This window comes from Carassius gibelio, chromosome B14 (genome assembly GCF_023724105.1).
Source record: "Carassius gibelio isolate Cgi1373 ecotype wild population from Czech Republic chromosome B14, carGib1.2-hapl.c, whole genome shotgun sequence".
Taxonomy (NCBI): domain Eukaryota; kingdom Metazoa; phylum Chordata; class Actinopteri; order Cypriniformes; family Cyprinidae; genus Carassius; species Carassius gibelio.
The window spans coordinates 18,902,617-18,930,158 of NC_068409.1; the positions used below are offsets into that span (position 1 = coordinate 18,902,617).

The 27,542-nt window shown below is 36.1% G+C and overlaps 1 protein-coding gene across 2 annotated transcripts in view; it reads left to right on the plus strand.

Annotated features, from left to right (window-relative positions):
- Positions 1 to 27,169, plus strand: part of glra1 (glycine receptor, alpha 1) — a 51,816-nt gene extending 24,647 nt beyond the window's left edge. Inside the window, exons 5-10 of one of the 2 annotated variants that reach the window (XM_052574881.1) lie at positions 2,264 to 2,487; positions 6,126 to 6,208; positions 7,753 to 7,890; positions 11,341 to 11,555; positions 14,885 to 15,031; positions 23,800 to 27,169. In XM_052574881.1, coding sequence (XP_052430841.1) covers positions 2,264 to 2,487; positions 6,126 to 6,208; positions 7,753 to 7,890; positions 11,341 to 11,555; positions 14,885 to 15,031; positions 23,800 to 24,087 — 1,095 coding nt within the window. In that variant the 3' untranslated portion in view covers positions 24,088 to 27,169. The remainder of the gene's footprint in view (positions 1 to 2,263; positions 2,488 to 6,125; positions 6,209 to 7,752; positions 7,891 to 11,340; positions 11,556 to 14,884; positions 15,032 to 23,799) is intronic. The other variant, XM_052574882.1, reaches the window with a different exon arrangement.
- The last annotated feature ends 373 nt before the right edge of the window (positions 27,170 to 27,542 follow it).

Below are 27,542 nucleotides of genomic sequence, written 5' to 3' on the forward strand. Positions count from 1 at the left end.
TTCTCTAGAAATTCTACTAAAAATCCGAAATACTAAATACTAAAATACATTTAATGCTAAGCATACTACAAATACATTTACATATTCATGTAGTGCTGAGGTCCAACTAAAGGCATACATATGTATATTTGTGCTAAAGTGGAACTATTACAAGTATACTTCAGGTATAATTTTAAATATCTTGCATTTAAAGTTTATTCAAAATTATATTATTCAAAGATCATACAATCCTCATCAATAGCACACTTTTTAGGCATAATATTAAGAAATGTGCATTGTGCAATAAAACAACACTCCAAATAAAATGTCATTATAATTGTATATCAGTAAGTCTTAAGTGATGTGTCAGTGATATGATATGTTAATGTATTTGAACTATGCTTAACATGGATTAAATGTATTTTAAATAAATGGTGGAAAAAGTTTTTTCTTGGTTTTTGTTTTTTGTAGGGTTACTGAAATGATAATGACGCATAGGAACGATATTGTTGAAATCACTTTCACTATTTTTTTTTACTGAAGAACCATTTTGATTGATTGATTGATTAAATGTTTGTTTGATTGTTTGGTTGATTGATTGAATGAGTTCAATCCTTTAAAGCAGCAGATGACAGAACTGTAGCATAAGCTTATAATAGACAGACCATTATCCTCTGATGGTGTGGAGGCCAATAAAATGATCATTCTTGGGAAAAAATTGTGAATTGAAAATGTTAACAATGATTATGTATTGATTACATACCCATAAGTAAGTTTTGAGGCATGTTATTTTTAAAGTGCTTTCAATGTCCATGCATTTCTAGAAAAACTGATCTGGTGAAGGTCATACTTCTTCTGAAGCCTTTATGAGCACAAATATAAGTAATGCAAAGATTTCCTGTTTGGCACTAGCAGAGCAGCTCCAAAACTTCAGCCGCTTGCAGAAGTCCCTCAAGCAGAACAAATGCAGTGCTTTCTACTTTTTACTTTTTCTCCATAACCAGCGGAATTGATCCGAGTTGCTCATGTTCACACTGCGAGGTGGCGGGGCAGGAGCAGGTAACACCAGCCGTATCGATAAATCTTTAGTGCTTATAGGGCAGCCGAGAACAATGTTTCATCCAGTAATGATCAGAGCGACTCCAGCTTCTACTGAGACCGCCGTTCCCCCCGGCCTTTCACTGTCCTAATTGTTTACCCTTTTTGTAAGGCAAGTGGCCCATGGGAGAGGCGAGTGGCTATTTAATTAGCTCGCCGGCTCTTTCATTTTCTCGAGGAAGCACGAACGTGTAAATTTCAACGTCCGTCATTTGTTAGCATAGTTGGGCGCTCGAGAGTCGTGCAAACTTTTTCTAATATGTCACCGTCAGGATAGGATCTGGCCTTGGGCTTGAATCGCATTATGAGTGGGTTGTTGCCATAAATCACTCTCCTCAGCCTAGAGAAATCAAATCAGAAAAAAAGCTGATGAATGTGCGCCCACTCCTGGCTTGTATGCAAAATCATTCTGTCTGAAACTAGCTGTAAGTTTGACTGCGGGCGTCCTGTTCGGTTTTAGTAACGGATGTCGGATAATCGCAGTAGACAACAGCTAAAGGTTTTACTAATTTTGTTATATACATATATTCATGGCATGCGTTTGCTGAGGAGAACAGAGAACACCTGAGATAATTCTACCGGTAATGAAGTATCGCTTTGTTGTTTTTGCAGGGTTCATTTTACGTCCGTGGGCTGTTTATCATAAAGGACAAATATTGACAAAGTAAAATCGATGGGACTTGTTTTTTTTCCAGTGCTACGGTGGCTGCGCTCTCCGAAAGGCAAATCTAATAACCTGAGACAGATGGTTCTCCTCCATCAAAATATTTCGCAATTCTTGGGATGAACCGGTCACCTTACATTAGGATAATTGCCCTGAAATGTCCTTGCATGTTGAAGCTGATTGCCATTGCAAAGGTCATCCACTATATTCAGTGCCGTGCCGATCATCCCAAGGTACATTAGTGCCCAGACAGTTTAATGGTCTTCCTGAAATGATGTAACTGGATGCCTGTTTTTGGAGAAGAATGGACAATTACGGCAGTGTGTTGGGGCCAAATCCCACTTTTTATGCACTGGCCATCTCACAGCTAACAATTATCTCAGGCAAAATATATACTGAGACCACACCAAATTTACCTGGTCCAAGATTAGACATCCTAATAAAAAAGAGGGTGATGAAATGTGCTGGTCTGGCCTTTTCACCTCTGTTCTGTTGACATGGCTGTCTTTGTGCGCCCAACAGGATTACAGAGTGAACATTTTCCTGAGACAGCAGTGGAACGACCCTCGGCTGGCCTACAGCGAGTATCCCGATGACTCCCTTGACCTTGATCCCTCCATGTTGGACTCCATTTGGAAACCCGATCTGTTCTTTGCCAATGAAAAGGGAGCCAATTTTCACGAGGTTACTACTGACAACAAGCTTCTGAGGATCTCCAAAAACGGGAATGTTTTGTACAGTATAAGGTGAGAGGACAATATATAATCGAATTCAGACAATATATAATCTAAATACGGTGTGTTCGCACACTTGTTAGAGAGAGGGGGGCATGTTGTCTGCTGCCTGTATTTCTCAGGGTGGGTTTATTTCGGTGTGCCCTTTGAGAAAATGACATACAGTTCATTAAACACACGTTGACCTTTTGGATAACTTGGCTTAGTAGAGGGTCATGTTGTCACACTAAATGGTGTAAGCTATCGCAGTGGAGCCTGCCATTAAACACATATTATAGACTTTTCAACAAATAAATAAATAAATAAAATCATTATTAATCAGCAAAAATGTAAAAGGTAACATTCAAATATTTTAGTTAATACTAATTAATACAATAATAATGTCTCTTTCATGTAAAACAATGTTAGTATATTACATTAATATTTTAATTGGTTTTAAATTGTTACATATATTCAGCAAGCATGCATTCAATTAATTAATCCACAAGTTACATAATCAGAAATGCTTCTTGAGCATTAAAATGATTTCTGATCATTTAAGATCACAAATAAAGATTATGAAAATTCAGCTTTGCACCACAAAAATAAATAACATTTTACAATGTATTCAAAGAAAAAAACTGGTATTTGAAATAGTAATAATATTTCACAATTTTACTATTTTTACTGTATTATTGATCAAATGAATGCATTCTTGGTGAGCATAAGAGAGTTCTTGCTAATCCCAAACTTTGGAATGGTTCTGAATCTTGTTGAAATGTTTAAAATGCACAGAATTTTTGCTTAATTGTGCAGCAGATTTTACAATTATAGCATTATATTAAAAAAAATGTAATGGCTTAAAGCCTAAAAGATATGAGTATCCTTCTAAGCATGTTTCCAATGTCTTCTCGTTGTATCATTAAAGAGGACTGGGGATGTCGTGAATAGCCTCATCTCTTAACTTGACACTATCAAATGAACCATTTTAGATCAGTTTGGTCACAGTTAGCTGTGAATTTCCTCTAAATTGCAGCAGCAGCCACATCACACAGTTAAATTGAACATTGCAGGTAAATAAGCACTGTCCTGTGACGTGATAACAGCCTTGAGTGAGTTTTAAATCAGAGCTCGGTGCTGGGCTGTTTCTTTATCTAGTGTTCGATTCATATGAGACAGTTAATAAACATAGATTTCATACAGTTTGGATGCATTTCTTAAAGGTAAAGCCACCTAAATATGAAAAATCTCTCATTATTTGCATTTCTTCTTGTTGGTCCAGTCTTGTATGCTATTATTTGTGACTACAAGCTGATAAAAGGCACCACAGAAATGGTCTGTACAACTTCAGCACTATATTTTTAGCCATCTGAAGTGAAGAACATAATGATGTTTAAGCTATCCACTAATAATCCTACACTCTTCTGCAGCTCTCAAATCAAATTTGGCATCTATGTTCCAGTCTGGACATCAATAACATCAAACATTATTGGTTCTCCAGTGTCTCATAACCAGGTGTCTCATAAAACCATTTGATTTGATTCGAGAGCTGCAGCGGAAGTGGATTATGAGAAAAATTATGAGTGAAAAACAACTGAATTGTAATTATAGTTGCAGTGCTGATATTGTTAATCAAACCTAAAACCAAAAACAGTGTTGGCATTATTTGAAGAAAAGTTGAATTCTAATCAAATAAAAATAATATTACACTGCATCCTAACCAGATAAAAGGTATTCTTTTCTTTGTTAATAAGACTTTTTGTCCTAACTAACCGCAACAGAAAAATGTGATCTGATTCTATTTTAAAAACGATTTCTATTTCTGTTACATCACGGCAGGAACAACAACACACAAAATTAAAATGTTAAATGTCACCGTCCCGTATACGGGATGCCTAAATTTACTTCAATATATTACAATTATATAATAATCTAATCATGACAAACTATATATCGTTGGAAAGGTCTAAGACTCCTAAATAGATATTTGACCACGTTTTGTTGTTAAAAATGATGAAGGAACAGTAAAAGATTAATTTATAAAAAGAGTGCACCTCAAAACATATACATCATAACAGGAGTTCTGACCTTTGTCACAAAAAATCTACTCCGCTTCCTTTTTCCCTATCACATGTTTTAGTAATCATCATAAATTGTATATCCAAATTCATCTTATGAAAACCATTTTGAAATCGGACACTGCGTTACCATGGAAATCATACTTTAAAATCTTTTAGCGTGCTCCTCCCCCTTAGTGGGAGGGGTCATATTCCAAATATATTACGATCTTTTAGAATCAAAACTTTTCATAATCTTGACAAAATACATATCGTTGGAAAGGTCTGAGTCTCAAGATTCCATATTAGGTGGTTATTTTGTCTCAGACATAATATTGAGAGAGAAATTGATACATTTGTGACAGAAAAATGCATCCAAAAAATTCAATGGAGTTTCAATGGCCCCCGGTGGCTTTTTGTGGTATAACGCCTTAACAAAATTGCATATGAACCTACATTTTTTTTTTATATCAACTTCAAATTTGGAACAACTTATTTAGACATATGGCATTAATTTTATAGCAATTTTGGATTAAAACATATTTTATAAAATATTTACTTTATATAAAATATAATAAAAATAAAATAATAAATGTATTTACAGTAAATGTAAACTTCTATAACTTTTTTATGCTTTCATTTTTGTAAATGATTTCACTTCTGCAATAATCTGCAGATTGTCTTCTTTAAAAAGAGACCAACCTTTGGTCTGTATTCAAAAGCGTTTATGAATTATAACAATTTAAGTGTGAATAGTGTACTTTCACGTCCATGTTCAAAAATGGGGGTGACAGTTAAAAGGTTAATAATCTCAGGTTTTGATTATGTGCTTATTTAATGTTAAAATGGTCAGATGTTAGTTTGTGTGACCTTTATAGGCAAACTGCAAGCAACAATGGATACTTTAACTCAGATCTTGACAATAAATGAAAGGAAACATAAACATTAAAACTGTGAACTCACATGCATATGTTAAATAATATGATCAAGCCTTAAAGGGCATATAAATGAAAACTGCCAAACTTTATCAGGAAGTGGTTGAGGTGAAGCTGTGAAGCTTTAGAGGTGTTGATGAAAGCAATGTACTCTGTGTTTTGATCATCGTTCTGAATCTGGTCCAGAACAAAAGTGTGGTTCTCTTTGGTGTTCTTTATTAACAAAATTGTTCTTTTTTTTTTTTCTTTTTCTTTTACAAAACTCCCCCACATTCAAGTGTTGATTACAAAATGAATGCATGAATAAAACAGGTTCGTTTGTTGATTTAAAAGCAGGCCATTCTCAATTTGTGAAGATAATGCTGTTGGTGGCTGGCAACTTAAAAAAAAAAAAAAAAACACTGGTGAGGAAAGAGTTAAGTATTAAAGTCACTAATTATTCGTAATATTAATACAAATTATAAATGCAATTACTAAAGTTTAAATGAAAACTAAAAAAAATAAAGCTTGTTAGATACCATAATGTTATATAATAATACTAAAAATAAAATACTGATTGGGTGAAGGTTTTCTTTGAAGTTTGTACGGTTTGACCAGTGGAAAAGGAGGAAAGTAAGAGCTGTCTAATTTGATCTGTGGTGGAGTTTGTTGCTGACGGCGGTTCTGTTGTGTTTCTCAGAATAACACTGATTCTGGCCTGCCCCATGGACCTGAAGAATTTCCCTATGGATGTGCAGACCTGTATAATGCAGCTGGAGAGCTGTAAGTATGCCCTGATCCTTTCAGCCAGATGGAGAGGATTTATTCAGCGGTGCAGTGATGGATGTTGTACAGGCTTGCACCAGCAGATGAAGAGCGTAGTGATTTAAAGCCGCCTTCAAGTAGATTCAGCAGTCAGCAGAGAGACGCTTCGAGCACCGGCCCTTCCTGCCTTCACAGTTCTCTGTTATTTACTATTGATTCTCAAATTTACCAAATTATAGCATGCTTCTGTTGGGGAAACTTTGATTGATTGAAGCTTTGTGAAAATGATGATTACCAGGAGTCACATGACAGATGTGGCAGGTTTTTTGGGGGAATTTTGGAATGGGTGACAGGGGGCTATGTAATATTTGAAGAAATTTCTCCCATTAAAATCTGATTTCTACATGTCAAGCTGGCAAATGCACTAGCTTTGATTGTGGTCTGTGCAATTTATTTTTCACATTTTGCTGTTAAATGTTGATAATTCATCATTGCTGGGTAGAGATCTGGATTAGGAAATCAAATTCCAAAAATGAATGAAACTTGTAATTAGAGTATATTGCATTTTAAAATGCTCATAATCAAATTACAGTTACCATTTTATGGATTACATGCTCACATATTCACACAATGGTCATAAATTATTCCTAATTTATAGATTTTACCTAATTCTTGTTTTTTTCTCTTTCAAATTTTTTTATCTACTATACTACTCTTATGTACTCTTATGTACTACTAAATCTACTATTATGTGTTATGTACATGTACACCTACTGTTATGTACTATAAATACTTTTGCAAACCATGCATCTGAATTAGTGGGGGGGGGGGGCTATTAAGTGATTAGTCCATGTATGAAACAAATAATTATGCAGGTTACCAAACACTGATTATCTGATCTGTGCATAGAACTTGAAGACTTTGGGCATGTAATTTTTTTCATGTGTATTATATTAATGTTTGGGATAATGCAGGGATTCCCAAATGTTTTACAAACAAAATATTAACTTGAAATGTCCCTGAAGAAGTTAATATTACAGTAATTTAACAACACATTATTTATAATGTTTACAGTTCTCTGATGTTGGTTAATGGTCACATTGACATGCAGGTAAACAAATACAATATTAATATTTTTAGAGTTCAAATGTTTAAATGATTTTATATTGTACACTTGTATGATTTTTTTATTATTATTATTATTATTAGCTTTTTATCAACTCACTATCAACCAGAAAATTTGATAAATTGTCTTTCACTTTTTGTTTTTGTTGTTTTTTAATCAATATGGTAGGTTTAGTGGGGCATTTATAATAAATTAGAGAAATCATCTAAAAAGTAGTCTTTGTCTAAAATTGTCTAAAATGGGTAACCCCAGACTGTGTTACCAAGCCATCATGCGATCTGTAATCATTAACTAACTACCATTTGTAAGTAATCTACTCATCTGTGTGTGTGTGTTAAGATAATTTCTCCCAATGTTTGGGGATCCACTAAAATAGATGCTGCACAAATAAAAGCTCTTGTTTTACTTATCCATTGTTTCATTGTTCCTCCACTAGTTGGCTACACAATGAACGATCTTATATTCGAGTGGGACGAGAAGGGAGCCGTGCAGGTAGCAGACGGACTGACTTTACCTCAGTTTATATTGAAGGAAGAGAAGGATCTGCGCTATTGCACCAAACACTATAACACAGGTGAGTGTGGTTCATCTGCTGTGAAGCTGTGGTCTTTGTTCAGTTAAACGTCCAGACACAAATGCTAATCACTGTTGTTGGATCTATTGTTACGAAGCTCTTGGTACCCAAGGGGGTTCAGTCAAAGGTTGTAGACCTCAACTCTGCTTCGAATCTTCTTGGTGAACTTTCGATTGGGTTAAATACCATCTGTTCAGCCGGTGTTGACTGTCAGGATTTGTTACACTCCAGATAAACTGGAAAATTGCTAAAGGCCAGACTAGTTCAGATCGAAAATAGAAGCAAGCCAAAACAGCAGGGACAGTCAGAGCAGATTGTCTTTTTTTCTTGAATTATCATCATCGGGATAATGAGATTTTGTGGTTTTTGTTTTGTTCGATAAAGTTTCATTGAATATACTTTCTTTAATTTTGATTTAACATTAGATCAAAGTAGATCAAATTTATCTGAAATCATGAAGCTTAAGGGTTAAAAGGTTACTGTATTATGTTACAATTACATGAAGAATTATTAGATTGTTGTAGATTTTTAGAATGTTACGATTCCTATTGACTGTGTATAAAACAATAAAATAAAATAAAAACATTTTACTATCCCAAATGGTTATAGCATTGTTGCTCAATCATAAAACACAAGCAGAATGAAATTTAAATATTTAAATATAAATGACCTCTTTAAATTGAATTTACTCAAGAACAAAACAATGACATAATGTACGCTGTTTATAGCAAGCAATTACAGACAACCTGAGATATTAAATAAATCATGAAAGATATTTCATAATGGAGGAAAATATATGTTCTCCCTATTTTTGAGTATGTATGTTTTGTTTATTTTTCATCCTTTTTGTTTTTGTTTCTTTAAATGTATGTATGGAAAAACTTGAATTTGAATAGACACTTACTAATGAAACTATTAAAATTAATCTTTCTGATTAAAATTTTAAATGAAATTTGCTTACAAAATATAAATTATTTGAAATTAATTTGTTTATAATAGTTAACTTTATTAGTTATCAACTATCAATGCAAACTACTTCTAACACATTTATTAATCTTAGCTGTTAATTTTATCATTACTAATACATTATTAAAATCAAGTGTTGTATCTGTTAATATTATTTAATAGACCTGGGCTGACATGAACAAATAATGAACAGTTGTAATTTTATTCCTAACATTCAATTCTAAAGATTCATAAATATGGTAACAAATGTATTTCTTATTGTTTGCTAATGTTAGTTAATGCATTTACTAATGTTAATTAATAGGACCTTATTGTAAACCTGTACATAAATTGAAAGTTTAAAAATTAAATGTAAAAAAAAATGTATTTACAAAAAGTAAATGATTTCAAATCATTTGTGGTTCTTGCTGATAAACAATAAAGTTAAAAAATGTAACTTTAAAATGTTTACACAAATGTCTTCTCATACAGACCCATTGTTTTTATTTTGTATCAAGTATTATTCTGCTAGATATCCCTTTCCTCTTGTATGTATTTGTATATGTGACCAGGTATAGGTAATCCAGAACAAACTAATAGCAGTCAGACTTCAATACTTTAATAAACCTTAATATTCGCACAATTTTCTCTCTTTCTCTCTCTTTCTCTCACTCCTTTCTGAGCTGCATCTCACGCAGAAACAGGTCATATTTTTTTGGTTTGCTTGCTTTGCACTTCACCTATCAGGTGTTTGTGCTCATCAAAGTCCATGGAAGACCCTGAAGATGCCCCGATCGTCTCTCTCTCTCTCTCTCTCTCTGCATAGTCGTGGCTCTGGACAGTTGTACATGTTCTCTGCTGCTCCCCAGTCAAGCATTAACTGGAAATGAAAATGACGTTTTTCTTAGATTTATTAATGGCAATCTATTTTGCAGGCCTAGTAAGCTCTGCAGTCCAGCCTCCTCTCAGTTTGTCTTCCTCGTTCGATTGCATCTTCCAGGTCCCTTGGGAGAAATAGATTCTGATGTGCTTTTAATTTTAGCACTGGTCAGTTGCATCTCTCCTGTTTCTCACTCGGCTGTTTACGAACAACAGAGATCGCAGTGCAAATATAGTGTTTGCTCTCTGTGTTTGAGATTCTGTTTGAGTCAATACCTCAGTTTGCTTTTTATACTAGCATTTGTCTTTGTCTTTATTTATATTCATAAATGCAGCAGTGTAGTCAATACATAATATTCCCAAGGGTCAGGGAATAATCTAGAGGTTTATGCTGCATCAGCTCAATAACAACTGCGAAAGCTCGACAATCCCAGTTCAGCTGAGGAAATGCTGGAAGTTAAATGAACCTTGGCCTTGACATTTTCAGCTCAGCTGTCTAGTTATAGTGTGGGAACATGGAAGCATCATGGCCCTTCGAAACTAAGAAAGGGATTTGACAATTCTGGTTACAGTTTCTGTTCCTTATAGCAGTTCTGGATCCTTAATGGACCAATTTTTGGGGTCTTTGACAATTCTGGTTCCATTTCTGATTCTTGGTTAGCAGATCCTAAATGGTTCTTACTTTTTTTTTTTTGTAAATTGGTATTGCATTGCAATTGTTATCATATTTTGCATTTGTACATTTCAGTTCTACTCTTGCATGATTAGATAAATGCTTTTAACAGTTCTTCTAAAATTGGTTTGCATAGACTTTTTACTGATTTAATCAGGTTTGATTATTTATTGGTTCATTTTTGAGGTGGCATATAACTAAAGCAATACTAAGCTGACCAAAATGTCATATTTAATTTATTTATATGTCTCCAATTCCTGTTTAGCTGTTCATGATCCTTAATAGTTAATTTTCTTGAATTTTAAAGTAAGAAATACAATTCTATAGCCAAGTAATTAGATCATTTTAGTAAAAAATATTCTAAACAATTCTTCCAAAATGAGTTTGCATAGACTTTTAATGACTTTGATGATTTTAAATGACCTTTTATTAATTGATTGATTGATTGTTGTGGCATAAATGCTTTACAAGCTATACTTATTCAGAATGTAAAAACATTTAATTCATTTATTTTTACAGAGTACTATTGACAAGCACATAACATATATATTTAACTACTTGCTGTCATGTGGGAGAAAAAGTCTAAACTGGGCCAAGTCTGTAAGCTGTATATATTTGATTCACAAAATAATCGATTCACAAGAGTCATTTGTTTAGGATTCAGACTGCACTAGGTGCCAAGTATGCACTCAATTCTCTAAAAAGAACCGAAATCATTTGTTCTGTATTTGGACTTTACTAGTCTTGCTCTCTAATTTGCTTTATAGATTCAGTATCTGTGTTTTAGTTTGGGAAACTCATTTGATTCTGATATTTGGGAATCATTTCTGAAAAAGAACCACTTCTCGCTTCCCAGCCCTATAAAGCCTGTTTCAAACATGCAATGACAAAACTCTAGAGGATCAAATGAAACATGAGTTGACAATAAAATCTGCATGCTTTTTGTGTTCCAGGGAAGTTCACCTGCATAGAGGCTCGTTTCCACCTGGAGAGACAGATGGGCTATTATCTGATCCAGATGTACATTCCCAGTCTTCTGATCGTCATTTTGTCTTGGGTTTCCTTCTGGATCAACATGGACGCTGCTCCTGCCCGTGTTGGCTTGGGCATCACTACTGTGCTGACCATGACCACCCAGAGCTCAGGATCTAGAGCTTCTCTTCCCAAGGTCAGTCGTCATGCTCATCCCAACAGTAAAAATCCCTGATAGTGTAGCGTTCACCCTTTTTAGAAGCATATTATTGATTGTATCACTGCAGTGTGTTATGGGCTGTACTAGACTCAGTCACAGTCAACATGAACATCATCCTGACCACGCTGGAACCTCAGAGAGTTTTAAGACTTCATTTGCAGCAGCGTTGTCAACGGTCACACATGTGCTAGCATCTTTGTTTCTGTCCACACTGATTTAGATAAGTAGGGGTGCACTATTAATTGAAATAAAACTGAACATGGCTTAGTGCAATTATCCAATCACGAAGGCTAGTTAAATAAATATATGCAATGCAGAATCTGGTTTTTTAGTAAATGCTGCTCCACACAAACTCCATCTCTGCATCTGCTCTGAGTTCGGGTCATTTTAACGTGCATTTGCAACATGTGCCAACCGTCTTCACTTGTGATAAGAAGCACTAATCTAGAGACCTGTGCTGGAAAGATTTTTCAGTCCTGCTCCCGCAAGATTCTGTCCCAAAATATGTTATCTTGTCCCGCTCCTGCCCACAAAAGAAATTTACATGAAATGGTTCTGTAACATCTCCTAAGATCCACGACAGCCCAGCATAAACGCTCCAGATAAAATATTTATTTAGGCTGTAACATCAACGTTAATAAACCACTGTTATTTTTAACTAAAAAGCAAGCATGGGCTGCTGTGTGCATGGTTTGAACGCTACCTTTATTATTAACTAAAAGCTCACACGTCAGTTCATCACGATCTTACAAAGCTGTTATAACCGACGAACATATGCACAATGAATCTGTCACAATGTTTACACTTTATGTGTTAAAATGAGAGGATGCGTGACCATGCAAATTTCAGAACTGCAGTTAGTTATCTTAATCACCTCTGATTGGTCATTGCGTTCCAGAAATCAACAGCTATGCCTGTGATTGGCTACACTGTGCAACACTTTAAACACGTTATAAATAAAAACTGTGATTAGCTTGCGCATGTTAATCATTTTAATGTTAATATTATATGTTCTTTTTGCTTCAGTGCAACAGATAAATTACAGTTTGTGCAGTGTACAAACAAGCACAGAAAATCTAGTTTTAAAAACAAAAACACAGATATTTTAAATCGATCAGGGGGAAAAAAAATCATTTTTTTGTGCCACGTCATGACCTTGATGCCAAAATATGATGTCAAAGTGAACTTGGTTTCGAGAGACAGCCGTATATTTTATAATTTATAAACATATTTTGTTATTTTTTTTTATAAGGCTACTGCAAACTTTCCACTCTAGGATTAAATTTGTTGTAAATAATGTTTAGTACAAGATGCAGTACCAAAGGGCATTTTGTTAGAGACATGCCTCTGAAAAATATCAAATCCAATAATCAAGTACCTATTTATCCTGCGGCGCTGGGATGGCCAGCATGTGGCTGTACAGCTGATTGTTTATTCATTAATGCTTTGCACTGATAGCTGTTTGTGTTGATGATTATTCAATGACGTGCTATTATTGGCCATTTAATTACTTCATAATGTAATTCTGAAAGGGTTCTGTGAGTGGCGTGGCTGTTGAGATTTAATTACTTTCTAACAAAATAGAAATTGTGTCCATCATTTCCAAATCTCTCTCTGTGACCTTGAATGCACTTCTTCATCCTGCTGTAGTACATTGTACACAGGGGTTTCAGATCTTTCATGTTGCATTATGATGAGACAGGATAGTGCTGTAGTTTGACATGTTTTTCATCATTTACAAGCATCATGATTTGGCACACAAACTGTTCAGGTTCAAATAGGTTGTCATGCCTTACATAAAATCTTCCAGCATGGATTTATGAAATTAAAGAGGATTGTATAAGTATGTCCTGACATATTATTCCCAGTTCTGATATTCGGCAGGTGGTTTTTGAGTCAGACATGCTTCTTGTTGCAATAGGGGTTGGGGATATTGTGATCAATCTTTAAGATGTCCATGATGTACTTTTCAAGCAACTTGTGGAGACTGTGATCTTTTATATCCTGTAATAATGTAAAAAAAAATACTGAAATGATTGCCTATAAAAATTATTGTGACTGGCCAAATTAAATCATGCATCTTCTGCCATGTGTATTTTATGTATGCTGATGCATTTGAAAAACTAATTCAGCATGAGCTAGCAGTATTTAGTCTGCTTTGATTTTGACAAACATTTACATTGATGCATTTAGCAGAGACTTTTATCCAAAATGACTTACAGTGCATTCAGGATATGCATTTTTTTTTTACCAGGATATGTGTTTCCTGGGAATCAAACCCACAACCTTTTGTGCTGCTAATGCAGTGCTCTACCACTGAGCCACAGGAACTATTTTCCCAATCTGAAGAGTGCCTGTCCGAAGCACTACCGGGGATTTTGAAATATTTTGCATTCTGGATTTAAAGTTTAACTCCGGTTTTAATTACAATTCTGACAACTTTTTGTTTAATCCATGCACATTTTTCAAACAGATACATGCATATCCCATCTGGATATTCCCAATAGATCTCAAAATTGGGAAGATCGCGATTCAGATCTTTTTTTTGTGTGTTATAAGATTGTGATATGATATTTTGGGGCAGATCACCTACCGCTATGCTAGAGTAATGATTATGCATGTTTTTCTGTACCTCCCCTATATCCAGCTACATTTATCTACACAGCTTTGTCTTTGGCTAAGACTCAAAAGACTGTTAGGTTTTAATGGTAGGTGTTATTGGTGGAAATAATTCCAAAGGTTTCAATTAAGGCAGGAGAAGCGTTTCAGTAAGAGCATCTGAGATTAGCGGAGAAGATCAGAGGGGAGTATTTCATCAGCGCTGTCTCAGCCCAGCGCGCCCCCAACAATGCTTTGTGAACCGTGCGCTCTGTAATGCCACCTGAACTCCACAACCACTTTGGTCACTGGCTTGTCAAATAAAGCGAGTCTCAGCCAAGCGTTCGGGCCGGCAGCCGAGCTCTTTTCCAGGCCAAAGCAGCAGCTCTCAGCGCGCACTTCAATCGGGCCGATCACACTCTGAAAAAACCTGCATAAAGACTCAGCTGCTGAGCCAAAGTTCTGAAAATTGACATAGTTTATTCATTAACACTTTGATCCCCTATCTCAGACTAGGTAGAATAGTCCTTTGAGCTCTCTGGATTTCAGGTGAAAGGTATTCTTCCTTATAATGGGCGTATTTTATGACTTTCTAAACTTGAAAATTTTGAGCACCTGAGCTAAGTGAGTGAACTTTCAGCCAGACAGTGATTCAGAGTTGTTCTTCTTTGCTCGTCGCCAATCCTGTTGGTTTCATCTCGCTGCAGGTCTCGTATGTGAAAGCCATTGACATTTGGATGGCAGTGTGCCTTCTCTTTGTCTTCTCTGCACTGCTGGAGTATGCGGCCGTCAACTTCATTGCACGCCAACACAAGGAGCTGCTGCGCTTCCATAGGAGGAGAAGGCATCTTAAGGTGAGCCCTACAGTCCAAACACACTTCATCTATGAGCACTGACCCACTGTGAGGGATCCCTGGTTACATTCGGAGGTACAGAATACAGTAAATATTTCATCAGGTCATTGAAGAGCAGAGTCTGACAAAAACAATAGCATGATGCCACATTCAGGGCTTTCAAAACCTTCAACAGTGCATTACTGCGGATGAAAATAAAAATCACAACCTGGATTTACTAGTGTACTAGTCAAACTAGTGTCCTTAAGAGGGATGCTTAGGGGTCTGCAGAAAAGTATAGAGAAAAAAACAAAAACTATAACAAATATTATTCCTAACCTATTTATTAAATATGTTTAACACATTAAATGAATATATTATTATTATTATAATTTTTTTTGCCTTAATAAAAAATAATAATATAAAGTACTATTTATTTTCAGGAAAACATTGTCAACTCATGCTTGCAAATTTATTCCCATAGTGGGTTTATGTACATATATACATACACATAATATTTCTTACCACTTATACGTTTTGAGTAAGAAAAATACAGTAATATTGTAAAATATTTATTACTGTTTAAATAAATGTTTTCTTTTTGAATATATTGTAAAATGTAATTTATTCCTTTGATGCAAAGCTGTATTTTCACCATCATTACTCCAGTCTTCAGTGTCACATGGTCCTTCAGAAATCATTCTGATTTGCTGCTCAAGAAACATTTCTTATTATTATTAATGCTGAAAACTTGCTAAATAGAAAGTAACAGGATTTTCTGTAACATTACAAATGCATTTAATGTCACTTTTGATCAGTTTATGTGTCCTTGTTTTCATTTATTTAAAATGAATTCTTGCGGACCACAAACTTTTGAATGGTAGTATGCCATTATGTTTTAATAAAGCGCTCTTCCATAAGAGTGTCATCATATTTGGAGGTTCTGGTTTGATCTTCTCTCCTGACTTTGACATGCTAAGACTGAAACCAGTAATGTGAGATGAAGTTGAAACATCAGTGCTCCTTCCATTCATAGAGTAATGTGAGTTGGCATGGTGAGATCTTTCAAGTAGCTGAGAAAGCTCAGAATAAATCCTGAATCCCACCGTTGTAATCCTCACTTTGCCTCTGGGCTGCTGGTAATAGGTACAGTGAGATTAGCCCCACACAGGTAAATCCACAGAGACGGTCTACACAGCCCTCGCTGACAGTAGTCCTTCACATGACAAGGGCAAATGGTGAAACTGCAATTGAATGGCAGTATATATCGCAACTATTTCATTATCATATATTTGTTCTCCATTTCAAGCTTTTGAGAACAAAAATAATGACAGACTGTTTCTCCATTTTGTGTTGGACATCATGGATTTGGATAGACGCTAAAGGGAATGCTCACATGACCATGACTGCATGCTTAAATATTAGTGTGTATATGCCGTGTTTTCATTTGAGCAGGCGCAGCACAGCAGTAGGTTTGCTGCATTATCATGATCACCGCCTGGTTAATGAAACTCCCCGGCCACAGTGATCCACGGCTGGGGTTCAGCCCTTCATTCTGCCTCACTGGGGCTATCAGTCAGTGCCTGCTCTCTGCACTGCAGCCCGGAGCTGTCACCTCCCTGCACTACACAATAAAACAACTCCCCGGCATTACCACAGGAGCTTATCCACCTCCTCCTCCTCCTCCTCCTGCATGTGGCAGCTGGCGTCCCCCTCTCAGACAGCACAGAGATGTGTGCTCTTCAGTGAAGGGACTGGCCCTAGAGGAAGCTTGTGTTTTATATATATATAATTGTTGAAGCTGATATAAAAATGAAGTATAGGGTCCTGGAAGGTAGTGCACATTGGGCAGCCTTACTCTACCTGTGTTACTCTCATCCTAGTCTTGCTTAGCTGGCATTAGCTAGCTTACTACTGAGTGCCCTAAACTCTAAGACTCCTTCCAAAATCGCTGTAGTGATTTACACTGCGTGGTTCAAGTGACTCAAATCCGATTTTTTCCTCTCATGTGGCACAGATCGAATATGACTGGTGAACGTGTAAGCAGGAAAAAAACGCATGGATTCCGATGTTCTCAGATCGGATTCAGGCCTCATTCATATGTGGTAATAAATCAGACATTAATCGGATACTTGCATTTGCGTATGCCATGTAAGCAGACAAATCGGATATTCCCCAGTAAATGCGAGTCGTATGTCATTAAAAAAGTGACGTCAACTCAGATGGACACCACCCACTGAGATCACATGATGACTTATAGGCGCTAAATTCACCCAGGCTGCAACAAGGTCTCCTTTTTTTCCCCCGTACGAGAATGTTTTGCTGATTTTTTTGTTAACTTTACAAAATATTGTGGAAATCAAAACTCTGTATAATTGTATTTGCATCTGCATCCATTGTATTTCGTGCTGTTTTACTTCCTTTTTCGGGTCAGAGTGTATATGTTTGGTAGTTTCAGCAGTGTATAGTGTAAATGCAAAAATTGGATACAGGACACTTTTAAAGATGATGTGAGCGGGTCATAAAAAAAATCAGATGTAGTTAGAAAATCAGATTTGGACATCAAGACCTGCAGTGTATATGCAGCCTAAGTAATACTTTGCAGACATTAAAAAAATGTGTGTATCCGGATGTACCACATTCACTGCCCTTCACAAATCCTCTTCTGTGGCCCCCATGGGATAGTAAAGTGTCCGCAGAGTGCAATAGTTGGGTTCCGGATGTAAAAAATCCCATTAATTTTCTCTGTAGGGGAATTGATTTTAACCATAACTTGTAAACCATCGTAGACAGACCTACTGTGAGCGGCGAGGTTGTTAATCAATGGTAAATGCTTCTGTCGAAGCCATCAGCCTGCATTATTTCAACAAGGTTTTTTCTTTTTAAATAATGTTCGACCATGGAATTTCTGGTAAAAAAAAAAGAAAAAAAAAAAAAAAAAAAAAATATATATATATATATATACATAAATTATATTAAATTATTTGTGATAATTTCACCAAACAGAGAATAGCAAAACAAGCAAATCATGTAAAAAATCCAACTCTATCGTAAGTTGGTAAACTTGAAATGCTTAAATATTTGTGTATATGCATATTTTACATGCATAAATACATAACCAAAATCTTAAAATTTTTAAAAATCAATTTATATTGATCCATTGTTTTTAACTCAATTGTTCAGGGTGATTCATGAGATTGTAGTTCTTTCCCTCGTTGTCTTTTTGTCTGATTTTCAAATGCAGTTTTACTTCAAATCAAGTGTTTCTCTTTGTAGCTAGTTTGCTGATTTATGGCTAATAACTCTATTTTTATTTAAAAAAATTAATCCTTATATAAAAAATGGATGTAATAGAGAATCCAGAAACCAAAGCCACTGAAAAATTGTATGGACACTGTTACACTTTATTGGATGTGCACTTCAGTGTCTTTCTGGGAGCAGAAGGTCATTGGAGTAGTTTATTCTTCTGTTTTATGTGTATCCAAAATTATTACTTTTTTTACCTATTCATTTTAACTTACTATATAGAAGTAAAGTATGTATATATTTGTATGGTGCCTTAGTGTGACTGGAAAATAAACCCTGGGTACTCTTAGCTCCCAGAAATCAGCTAATCAGGTTTTACTTCAAAATGACTTCAGCCAATCAGAACTAATTATGCTAGAACAAGAATAAATAATACAAAATAACTGCATAGTAGCACATAAAGAAATGACAGAAATAAGAGTCGTGTGCTTCTACAGATTTAACCAATGCTTCAGTTTTATGTGCAAAATGCATCAGTCAGTGAACAAAGCCAAAACTGAATTAAAAATGCAAATATAATTTATTATTCTTGCATGCAGAACCTTTAGGGTTCAAATGAAAAAGCAAGCTCACTTCCCAGTGTTTAATCTTAAAAATGTATTACTCAGGAACAAGTTCATTTGCATAAACAGACTGTAATTTAGCTCTCGTTCTTTAATAAAATAGCATAACGTTTATGCTGTTTGACTTATATTAGATTATTTGCTGGAACCTGTCCAGTTTACTGCTTCAGCGCGTGGGACTGTACCAGACTGCGTGTCCTGGCAGAGCTGTGTTGATAACTGTGTGAAGCAATGCGACCTCTGGACTGCAGATGTCTTTGCTTTGCCTAACAATGACAGGAGCGTATTAGTGAGCAGCCTATTGATGGAGAGTAATCACCTCGTTAGGGCTGATTGTGATGCAAGGTGGAGCACTCGGGGAACTCTGAACGCTGCAGCTGCTGTTCATACCAGGGCAGATTGTCTATGCAAATAAGGCAAATAAGCACGAGCAGATAAGTAAACCACTGTCACTCATCTGGCTGGGATGTTAAAGGTGCAGAGTGAGGCTGATTTGTCTTGTGTTATTTGGTTTGGTGCAGCCTGAATTCTAGTGCAGCTCAGTGTGCTGGAGTGTTTAATGGAGCCAGAGGTGACGAGTGGACTTGGCACTGGACTGAAGTGTGCTGCAAAGTACTGCAGTCTTCTGTTGTTGCTTATAACGCCACTCTTTGGAATACTTGATTCCTATTGGTCAGTCAGATTATTCTAAAGTCAGGCTTTTTTGAATAATGTTTGTTCACCAGGTCAACTTTGTATAACTGATTGTACTTTGGATAATTATGAAGCGCAAGGTTGGGGGTTCAATTCCTCTGGAACACGATAGGTAAAAATTGATTGCCTGAATGCACTGTAAGTTGCGTTGGATAAAAGCGTCTGATAAATGCATACATTTATTTAATTTATTTGATAACTAAATTGTAGCCAGTTACTGATTACAAGTTACATGATGAGGGTTGTGGTTCGTGATATAATCTAGATTACTAATTCTAGGTAATGCACTCGGACTACTTTTGGATTACTTTTAGATTACTTTTTTTACATCGCGTTACTCCAGGGTTTCCCAAACTGGAGTTAATGCAGGAACTGTAGGGGTTTTATGTGGTGATGATTAATTACAATTATAAAAATATTGTATTACCATTAACCAGACTAAATCTGAGTTTAGTAGTGTTTGTCTCAATTATTTGTCTCATACATGGTAGAACTGAGTGAGAGGTGCTTTCGTTCCCAAATTCAGGAGCATAGATCGCAAATTAAGTTATAATTAAAGTTGCATGGCATTTCTTTATTGTGAATATTCAAAGCTAAATATGACACAAAGTAGAAGTTTTTAGAAACTAAAATATAAAAGGGGGGGAAAGGGAATTGGGAAGCTTAATTATTAATAATTTACTGCCATTAATGGTGTAATCCATAAAAAAGTAACTGTCATCTGATTAGGAGCCTTTAAAATGTAACAATCTAATAACAAGTGCTACATTTCTGGAATCTGATTACATAGAATACTAGAATACATGTAATCAGTTACTATCCAACAGTGTTTGCTAAAAACAGTAGCTAAATATCCATATTTCATGTTTATTATAGTGCACACTTGTGTTGCGGACATGAGTGACGTCTCGTATCATGTGGGCTGTTCGGGAGAGGATTACTTTTCTAAAATGGGTTGGAAAAAAATCCCATAATTACATAGAAAAAGAGAACCTGAATCATTTATAGAGACAAAAATAGCAGTTTCGGGTGATATCTTTTGACTCAGAAGAGCCTAAAAATAAGATTTAAAGTCTCCGACAACCTCGGGAGTCCCATTTAGCCAACTGCTGACAACCACCTTATTCAAGACACATAAAAACGTACGTAAAAAAAAATGTGTAAGATATTATTGATATATTTTATGTGGTAGAATAAAACATGAAAATATCTTGAGCTTGTGCTAACCTCTTATTTCAGACATTTAACCATAAACCCATTTAATAAGATGCATTCATTTTGGATTTTAGAGCTCATTCCTGTACCAGCCTCTGATGGGGTAGTAACTTTTGACTGGGCAAGCATCTGAATTTTTTTTTTCTTTTTTGCTATGTGATAAGGAAATGCACAAGGATAAATGCATAGCTCTATTAAAGCAAAAGGAAAGTGTTAATTTAATAAGCATATTCATAATCAGTGCTTGGCCTGAAAGCCAGCAGTTCTCATTATACTATATTAGGAATGGAGATTTTCAGATACGGTTGGACCGATACAGCTGATGTCAGTGACTGTTTCGAAACAGGCTTGAAAATGATTCTGGCCATTAAAGAAACCTGAAAGGCATAATATGCTTGCATGATATACACCGAGCGAATGCTATTCGTCGGCTTCTCATTTAAATTCCCAACATCTATGAGGGCACAGATGTTTATTGGAGAAAAATCTCATTTTTGTAAACATATATTCATTCAAGACTCATAACCACTGGGCACATCAGCATAATGTCTGAATCTGTTTCGCATGCAGCTCGTAAAATATTAATTCCAGCTCACCCATAGGTGATAAAACAACAGACATATGTAAATGCAGTGCAATGTAATGTCCTACACGGATAAATGCAGTAAATCATCCCGCTCTCAACATATACGATAAGAGCTGACTTTCACTTTAATATATGCTTTATATGAAATCATCCCTGTCCAGGACATCTGATGCTAAATATTTTGAATATATAGATATTTATATATGATAAAGGCACAAGGCTGGGACCATACAGCTATTTCGGTTTCTGTGGTTTATCACAACATCCCAATGAAAGACATCAAAGCACCTGTCAGATCCCCGGGCTTTGATTGATGAAGGAGCCGAGAGGCCACACCCCTGATTTGCAAACGCTAGCGTGAGCTGCATTCTGACGTGCGGCTATAATATCACATGCCGCTGTAAACCTCAAGGATGCGGGTGAGCGTTCTGCTTATTGTTTTTTTCCCTCCCCTCTAACAGTCGGACTGGGAAGGCGGCCCGCACGCCTAATGCAGTAATGGCTGAGTATTAATTAGGAAGGGAGGGTAATGAATCTGGCAGGGGCCGGGCCGGGAGGGAAAGTGACGCAGGACACAGCGGTGCTGCAGCCCGGCTTCTCTTTACAGCTCCACGTCACGTCTCGGAGCCACCACATTAATCACATGGCAGCAGAAATAAAGCCGAGCATCCGTAATACTTACAAATGGTGAGCCAGTGCAACTGAAGGACAAGGAAAGGTTGTAGCACCCCGGCATCAAAGACAGCGTCGTATACAAAAACAAAGGGACAGTGGAATGACATCAGTGTGATCTTCCATTTACCCCGGCACACATTAACAGTTACAAATGGGATGGCTGAAAGACAAGGACGGAAGGAGGACAAAGTGTCTAAAAATGGAGTCCTGCCTAGAAAATGGCTGGTCTTTCAGTAAAAGCAAGCGGGAGAGTTCCCAGCGCTAGATGTTTGCACCTGCAAATTAAAAACATGCATTACGAACATAATGATCCTATTTCGCATCCACGCTTCGTGTTTAAACAGGCAATCACGGTGAAATATCTATGCGTGCACTGAAATGTAATTAAGCGGGTGGTTATTTTGGTTCTGTTTTCATTAACGTTACGATCGAGTCCATCTGCTGAATCTCTAATAAGAGCGTGTGGAGGTGTAGAGCAGGGCAAGGTCAGTCCATTCACTTTTCTGAGAGATTGTGACCTCTGAATACACCTTGTGTCCTCTAGCTGACATATGTATATAGTTAATACTCATAAATATATGTAATCCACCCAAGAGGACTGGAGGATTTAAAGGGATAAGGAATTCTCTCACCCTCAGGCCTTCCCAGATGAATATGAATTTCTTTCTTCAGATGGACACTAATTTATTATTCTTTATTTTTTTCATAGACGGTAACCCAAGAGTTGATGCCTCAAAGACCACACAAAATGAACATGATAGTAATCCATATGAAAGAGGTGATATTTGTGTGAGAAAAATCATAGTATTTTAAACTTCTTTAGCTATAAACAATGTGCTTATGCCATGTTTCACAGTGCTGATGTTTTTGGTGAGTTTAAACTAATGAACCAATGTATGACAAAAAACAATAAAGTTATAGTTCTTAAAATTGTTCTCAATATTAAAGAATAGGAGTCCACAATACAACTATAACGATACAGGCAAAGAGAAACCATATCATCGGACTCATTTTCAGAATTATTTTTTTCCCGCCGATTAATGATACAAACACTGACAGCCAATCAGAATCCATCCTACTATAACTAGCTCTAGAATTTAAAGTGGCAGATGTGAGCTTAGAATAAACAGACTATACAGTTCGCTGGTATGGATGCTAATATCGTTTTCTTTAAAGTTATAATTCTTGCTGTGAATGGGGCTTTAACCTGAGTGGTACTGTTCAGTTTAGATCCCGAACCCAACAGAAAATCCCAAATCAGTTGCTCACAACAAATGCTGGATTTATGGATTACATGCAACAGTCAATAAACAAATATATGTAAGGAAACAAAAATGGAAAGAGAGTGAGATAAGAGCAGCAAGTTCAAAACAAGTTTCATTTTAAATACAGCAAACGGCACACACACATTACATCTGGGGGGTGGATTTGAGTCCTCAAAATTGAGGGTTTCATCCACTTGTTTTTCTAAAAATCTGAATGTGTTTATCTGAGCAAAGAACACCACATGCATCTGGGATGACATGAGGGTGAAGGGTGAATAAATGTTTTTTCACTTTAAAGCCACTGTTTGTAGTTTTGTGTATTTTTCCAACTTTGTTTTGCATCATGGTAAATTATTACTGAAATCAAATTCAGTGCTCAGTAAACTGGTCTACTCCTCACCAATGAAGACACTGGATTACAACATATACATTACTCGTTTAATAAGGGTTAGTGTTTGACTATTGTGTTTCCTGACCGATTGACAGGAGGACGAGGCGGGAGACGGCCGGTTCAGCTTCGCCGCCTACGGCATGGGTCCGGCGTGCCTCCAGGCCAAAGACGGCATGGCCATCAAGGGCAACAACAACAACGCGCCCACCTCCACCAACCCCCCTGAGAAGACCGTGGAGGAGATGCGCAAGCTCTTCATCAGCCGCGCCAAACGGATCGACACGGTGTCGCGTGTGGCCTTTCCACTGGTCTTCCTCATTTTTAACATTTTCTACTGGATCATTTACAAGATCATACGCAGCGAGGATGTTCACAAGCAGTAAAGAGATGCGAACCCATCCGCCTCCACGTCCCACCGTGCCCGCCTTCCTCTCACTGCAGCGCTCTCACTCGAGTCCCCAGCAGAGGTATTTATTCCTTTTTTCGTCTCTTTCTCTCCTGTCCTCCTGAATAATCCGGACCTGTGCAATAGCAATGCAGTAAAATGCATGATAAATGAATGTGGCAATATATTTACTAAAAAAAATGAAAATGACTAAAGGTAAATATTCAACTTAAGAACTTCTGAACGGATGACTGGCAATCCAAGAGGAAAACTTGTAAAACTTTTTTTTGCAACTTGAAGACGTACTGTATTGGGAGAATACTGAAAAACATTACTGCTGTAATATATCGTATATTTAAATGATAATACTTCAGTCACTGAAAAGGAACCATTTTTGGTCTTCTCGAGGCAGTTTGGGGCTTCCATGAATACACAGTGAAAATGTTGTCCTGGGGTCTGACGATGTTTCATTCTGATATCGATTATTAATGGGTCTTGATGATTGCCAGTGAAAAATATATATTTATTCAAGTTACGATAAATGTGTTCCTCTATCTGTGCTCATTTTTTCAGTTTGGTTTTGTTTGAAACGTCAGATTATGTTCTGCTCATGTGCCAACATCATCCTTTAGGTTGACCAAAAAAATTACTCCATTTAATCATTCATGTTTACACCTTTTGGATATGTAAGCTGAATAAACAAATTAAATATTAAATATTAGTATATGTAAAATAAAACATACTTTTAACTCTCGCCATTCCTTGGTTTTGGCATTTTCACCATTTCAGAATATGTCCGAAACGTGCAGAAGGAAAAGCTGAGGGATCTTTCATAACTCATATTTCATACAGTGTTATTTTTCTAAACGTGGTTTAGCTGTACAGCCAGTGCCATGATAACAGATCTATATTTCCAACCAAATGTATATTACAGTGATTTTTCAGTCTATATGTGTAAACACTGCATTGTGCAACAGAATAAACAATGCACAAAGGTTTAGTTTACGATATTTAGGATGCATCTTCATCTGGCTTCTCTATGCAATAATCGGATATGCAATTATTTCCAGTGTTCATCATGTCGAATAGGCCATTTTATTCTGAAGGCCCCCCAAAAAAATGCTATTTCATACATGTACAATTTTCTCTTCCAGTCATGCTCATTTGCTGTCGATGCATGGCTAGGGGTTTTTCTGTGGCGCAGATGATATAGATGTCATTTTTCACTTTTGTAATGTTTTGTTTGACTGCCGAACTGAAGAGAAACAGTGTTATATAAAGTGAGCATGTGTCAGGCTCTGTGATAGATGCTCTGTGCAAGATTTTGCCATGCGTTACATTCTTTGTGTGTGTGTGTGTGTAACTTTGTTTGTTTAAAACCAAAGAACAGTTTTGTTACTCTGTTGTCATTGCCTTTCAGGTTTTCATATTTCATAACTTGTGTTCATTTCATCCTGTTTGATGAGACACTGACCAATTTTGTAAGGCCTGTAACATTTGTAATTTATTCTGTTTTTCACACGTATTCAAGAAAACCCAACTAGATAGATTTTGTGACGGCAAAATATTACCAAGAAATACAAACTTGCATTTTGGTCTAAAAAATGGTATCATGATCTTTTGATGTATGTGTAAAATTTGAGTTAAGAATGAAGCTTGGAATTAATTGTTGATTAATGGCACATTTTATGTATTTAATAATTATTTGTTATATTTTTATTAATTTTTTTATTAATTTTTCTATTTAATAATTGAAATGACCAGGCACCATGGTATATTTAAAGGGCTAATTTTGATTATTAATGTCAAATCTTCTCCCTTAAATGAATTGGCTTGTGATGCAGTGCTCTGAAAACTGGTTTACACCTCACCGATGAAGACCCTGGTTTTTCCACGACATATTAGACCTCGCTGTATGTTGCATTAAGCAGAAACTGAATTCTGCTCCAGTTGCTCCCCAGAAGTTCAAGGAGGAAGATCGTTGTAATGTGAATCGCTCTCCACACGCTTACCTCCACGGGCCGCACAATGTAGCATTTCACACATCATTTGAATGTTCACACATGATGAATAGTGCTGAAGGAGTGTTCACGAGCGGATCTGTAACATTGCAAACAATATTAATCATTGTTATTTCAAACGAGTCCTTCTTCCAGCGGGTTACACTTCATCTGTGAGACTGATAGAGGCACACGATGTATAAAATACATCACAGTGTACAGTGTGGAAAGTGATAAAGTTACTTTATACACTTGATGTGCTCATTCTCGACTCAAATATGTAGTCAAAAACACGTGTAGAAATATGTTGCTGTTAATGACTGATTTCTTTATTAATGAACCCTGCTTAAGGCTACTCATGACGTCACGGGACTGTCCCGTGTGTAAATGACAGAAGTGATGCCCCGGGTCTTTACTCACACCACATGCTACATGCAATATACAAGACAACTTATAACAAATAATAAAACTGGCTCGGGAACACAAGAACAGTGTGATGTGAAATACATGCATTATGAAAATACGATTTCTTCTTTGGTTTAATAATCATGAAAATATCAATTTAATGTCCTGATGGTTTTAATTCACTTGTTCTTTGGTTATTTTGATTAATGATTTTAGAGCAAATGCCCAGGAAACGTTGATCTCTGAGTGACGAGGGACGTGGCGATCATATGTAACCTGAATGCAGAACTGTGGGTACATTTTTATTTTTGCACAAGTTGGTATGGCCTTAATTTTGGGGTTTTTTGCTTCTATTGTGTATTGGCACAAAGTGCATCTCTTCATTCGCTTTTCGTCATAATCCCAATGCACTTCCAAGCAGTGAAAAGAACAGCAAATTCTTATTTTTATGTTCCAATACTAAAACGTGGAATTTTGCATGAATAGAATTAAATGGCAGATATTTTTTGGCTTGTACAGAAAATGTGAGCAATTTGAAGAAAAAAGGAATGTACCATATCTGCTATATATGTATATAACACAATATTTATTGAAATATGTCATAATGCTAAATCTAATTCTACTATTAAAGTTTTTCTGAACTAAAACATCTGAAGGGTTTGTGAGAACTGTGATGTCTGTGTGAATCACCATGACCTGTGGGTAAATGACGTGTGTGTGTGTGTGTGTGTGTGTGTTTGTTGAATTTCATTTATTGCAAGAAAAGCATTCCATACCAATGACATAAAATACACCTCTTCTATTAAGAATATTTTCTTCAGCTTTTGAATATGATTTTTTATACTTTTGTGGGGAATACAAATGACAGGGTTGCTGTAATGACAAAAATGTGTGGTGAAATTCTTCACAATATTAAATTTTTTTATGACCAATAATATATGATTAAAAAAATGGTCTGCCAAGTCTAAGTCAGTATGATATAAATATAACATGCATGAAGCTATAGTCCATGTCAAAGTCATAGTTGTAACACATATCATATATAAAC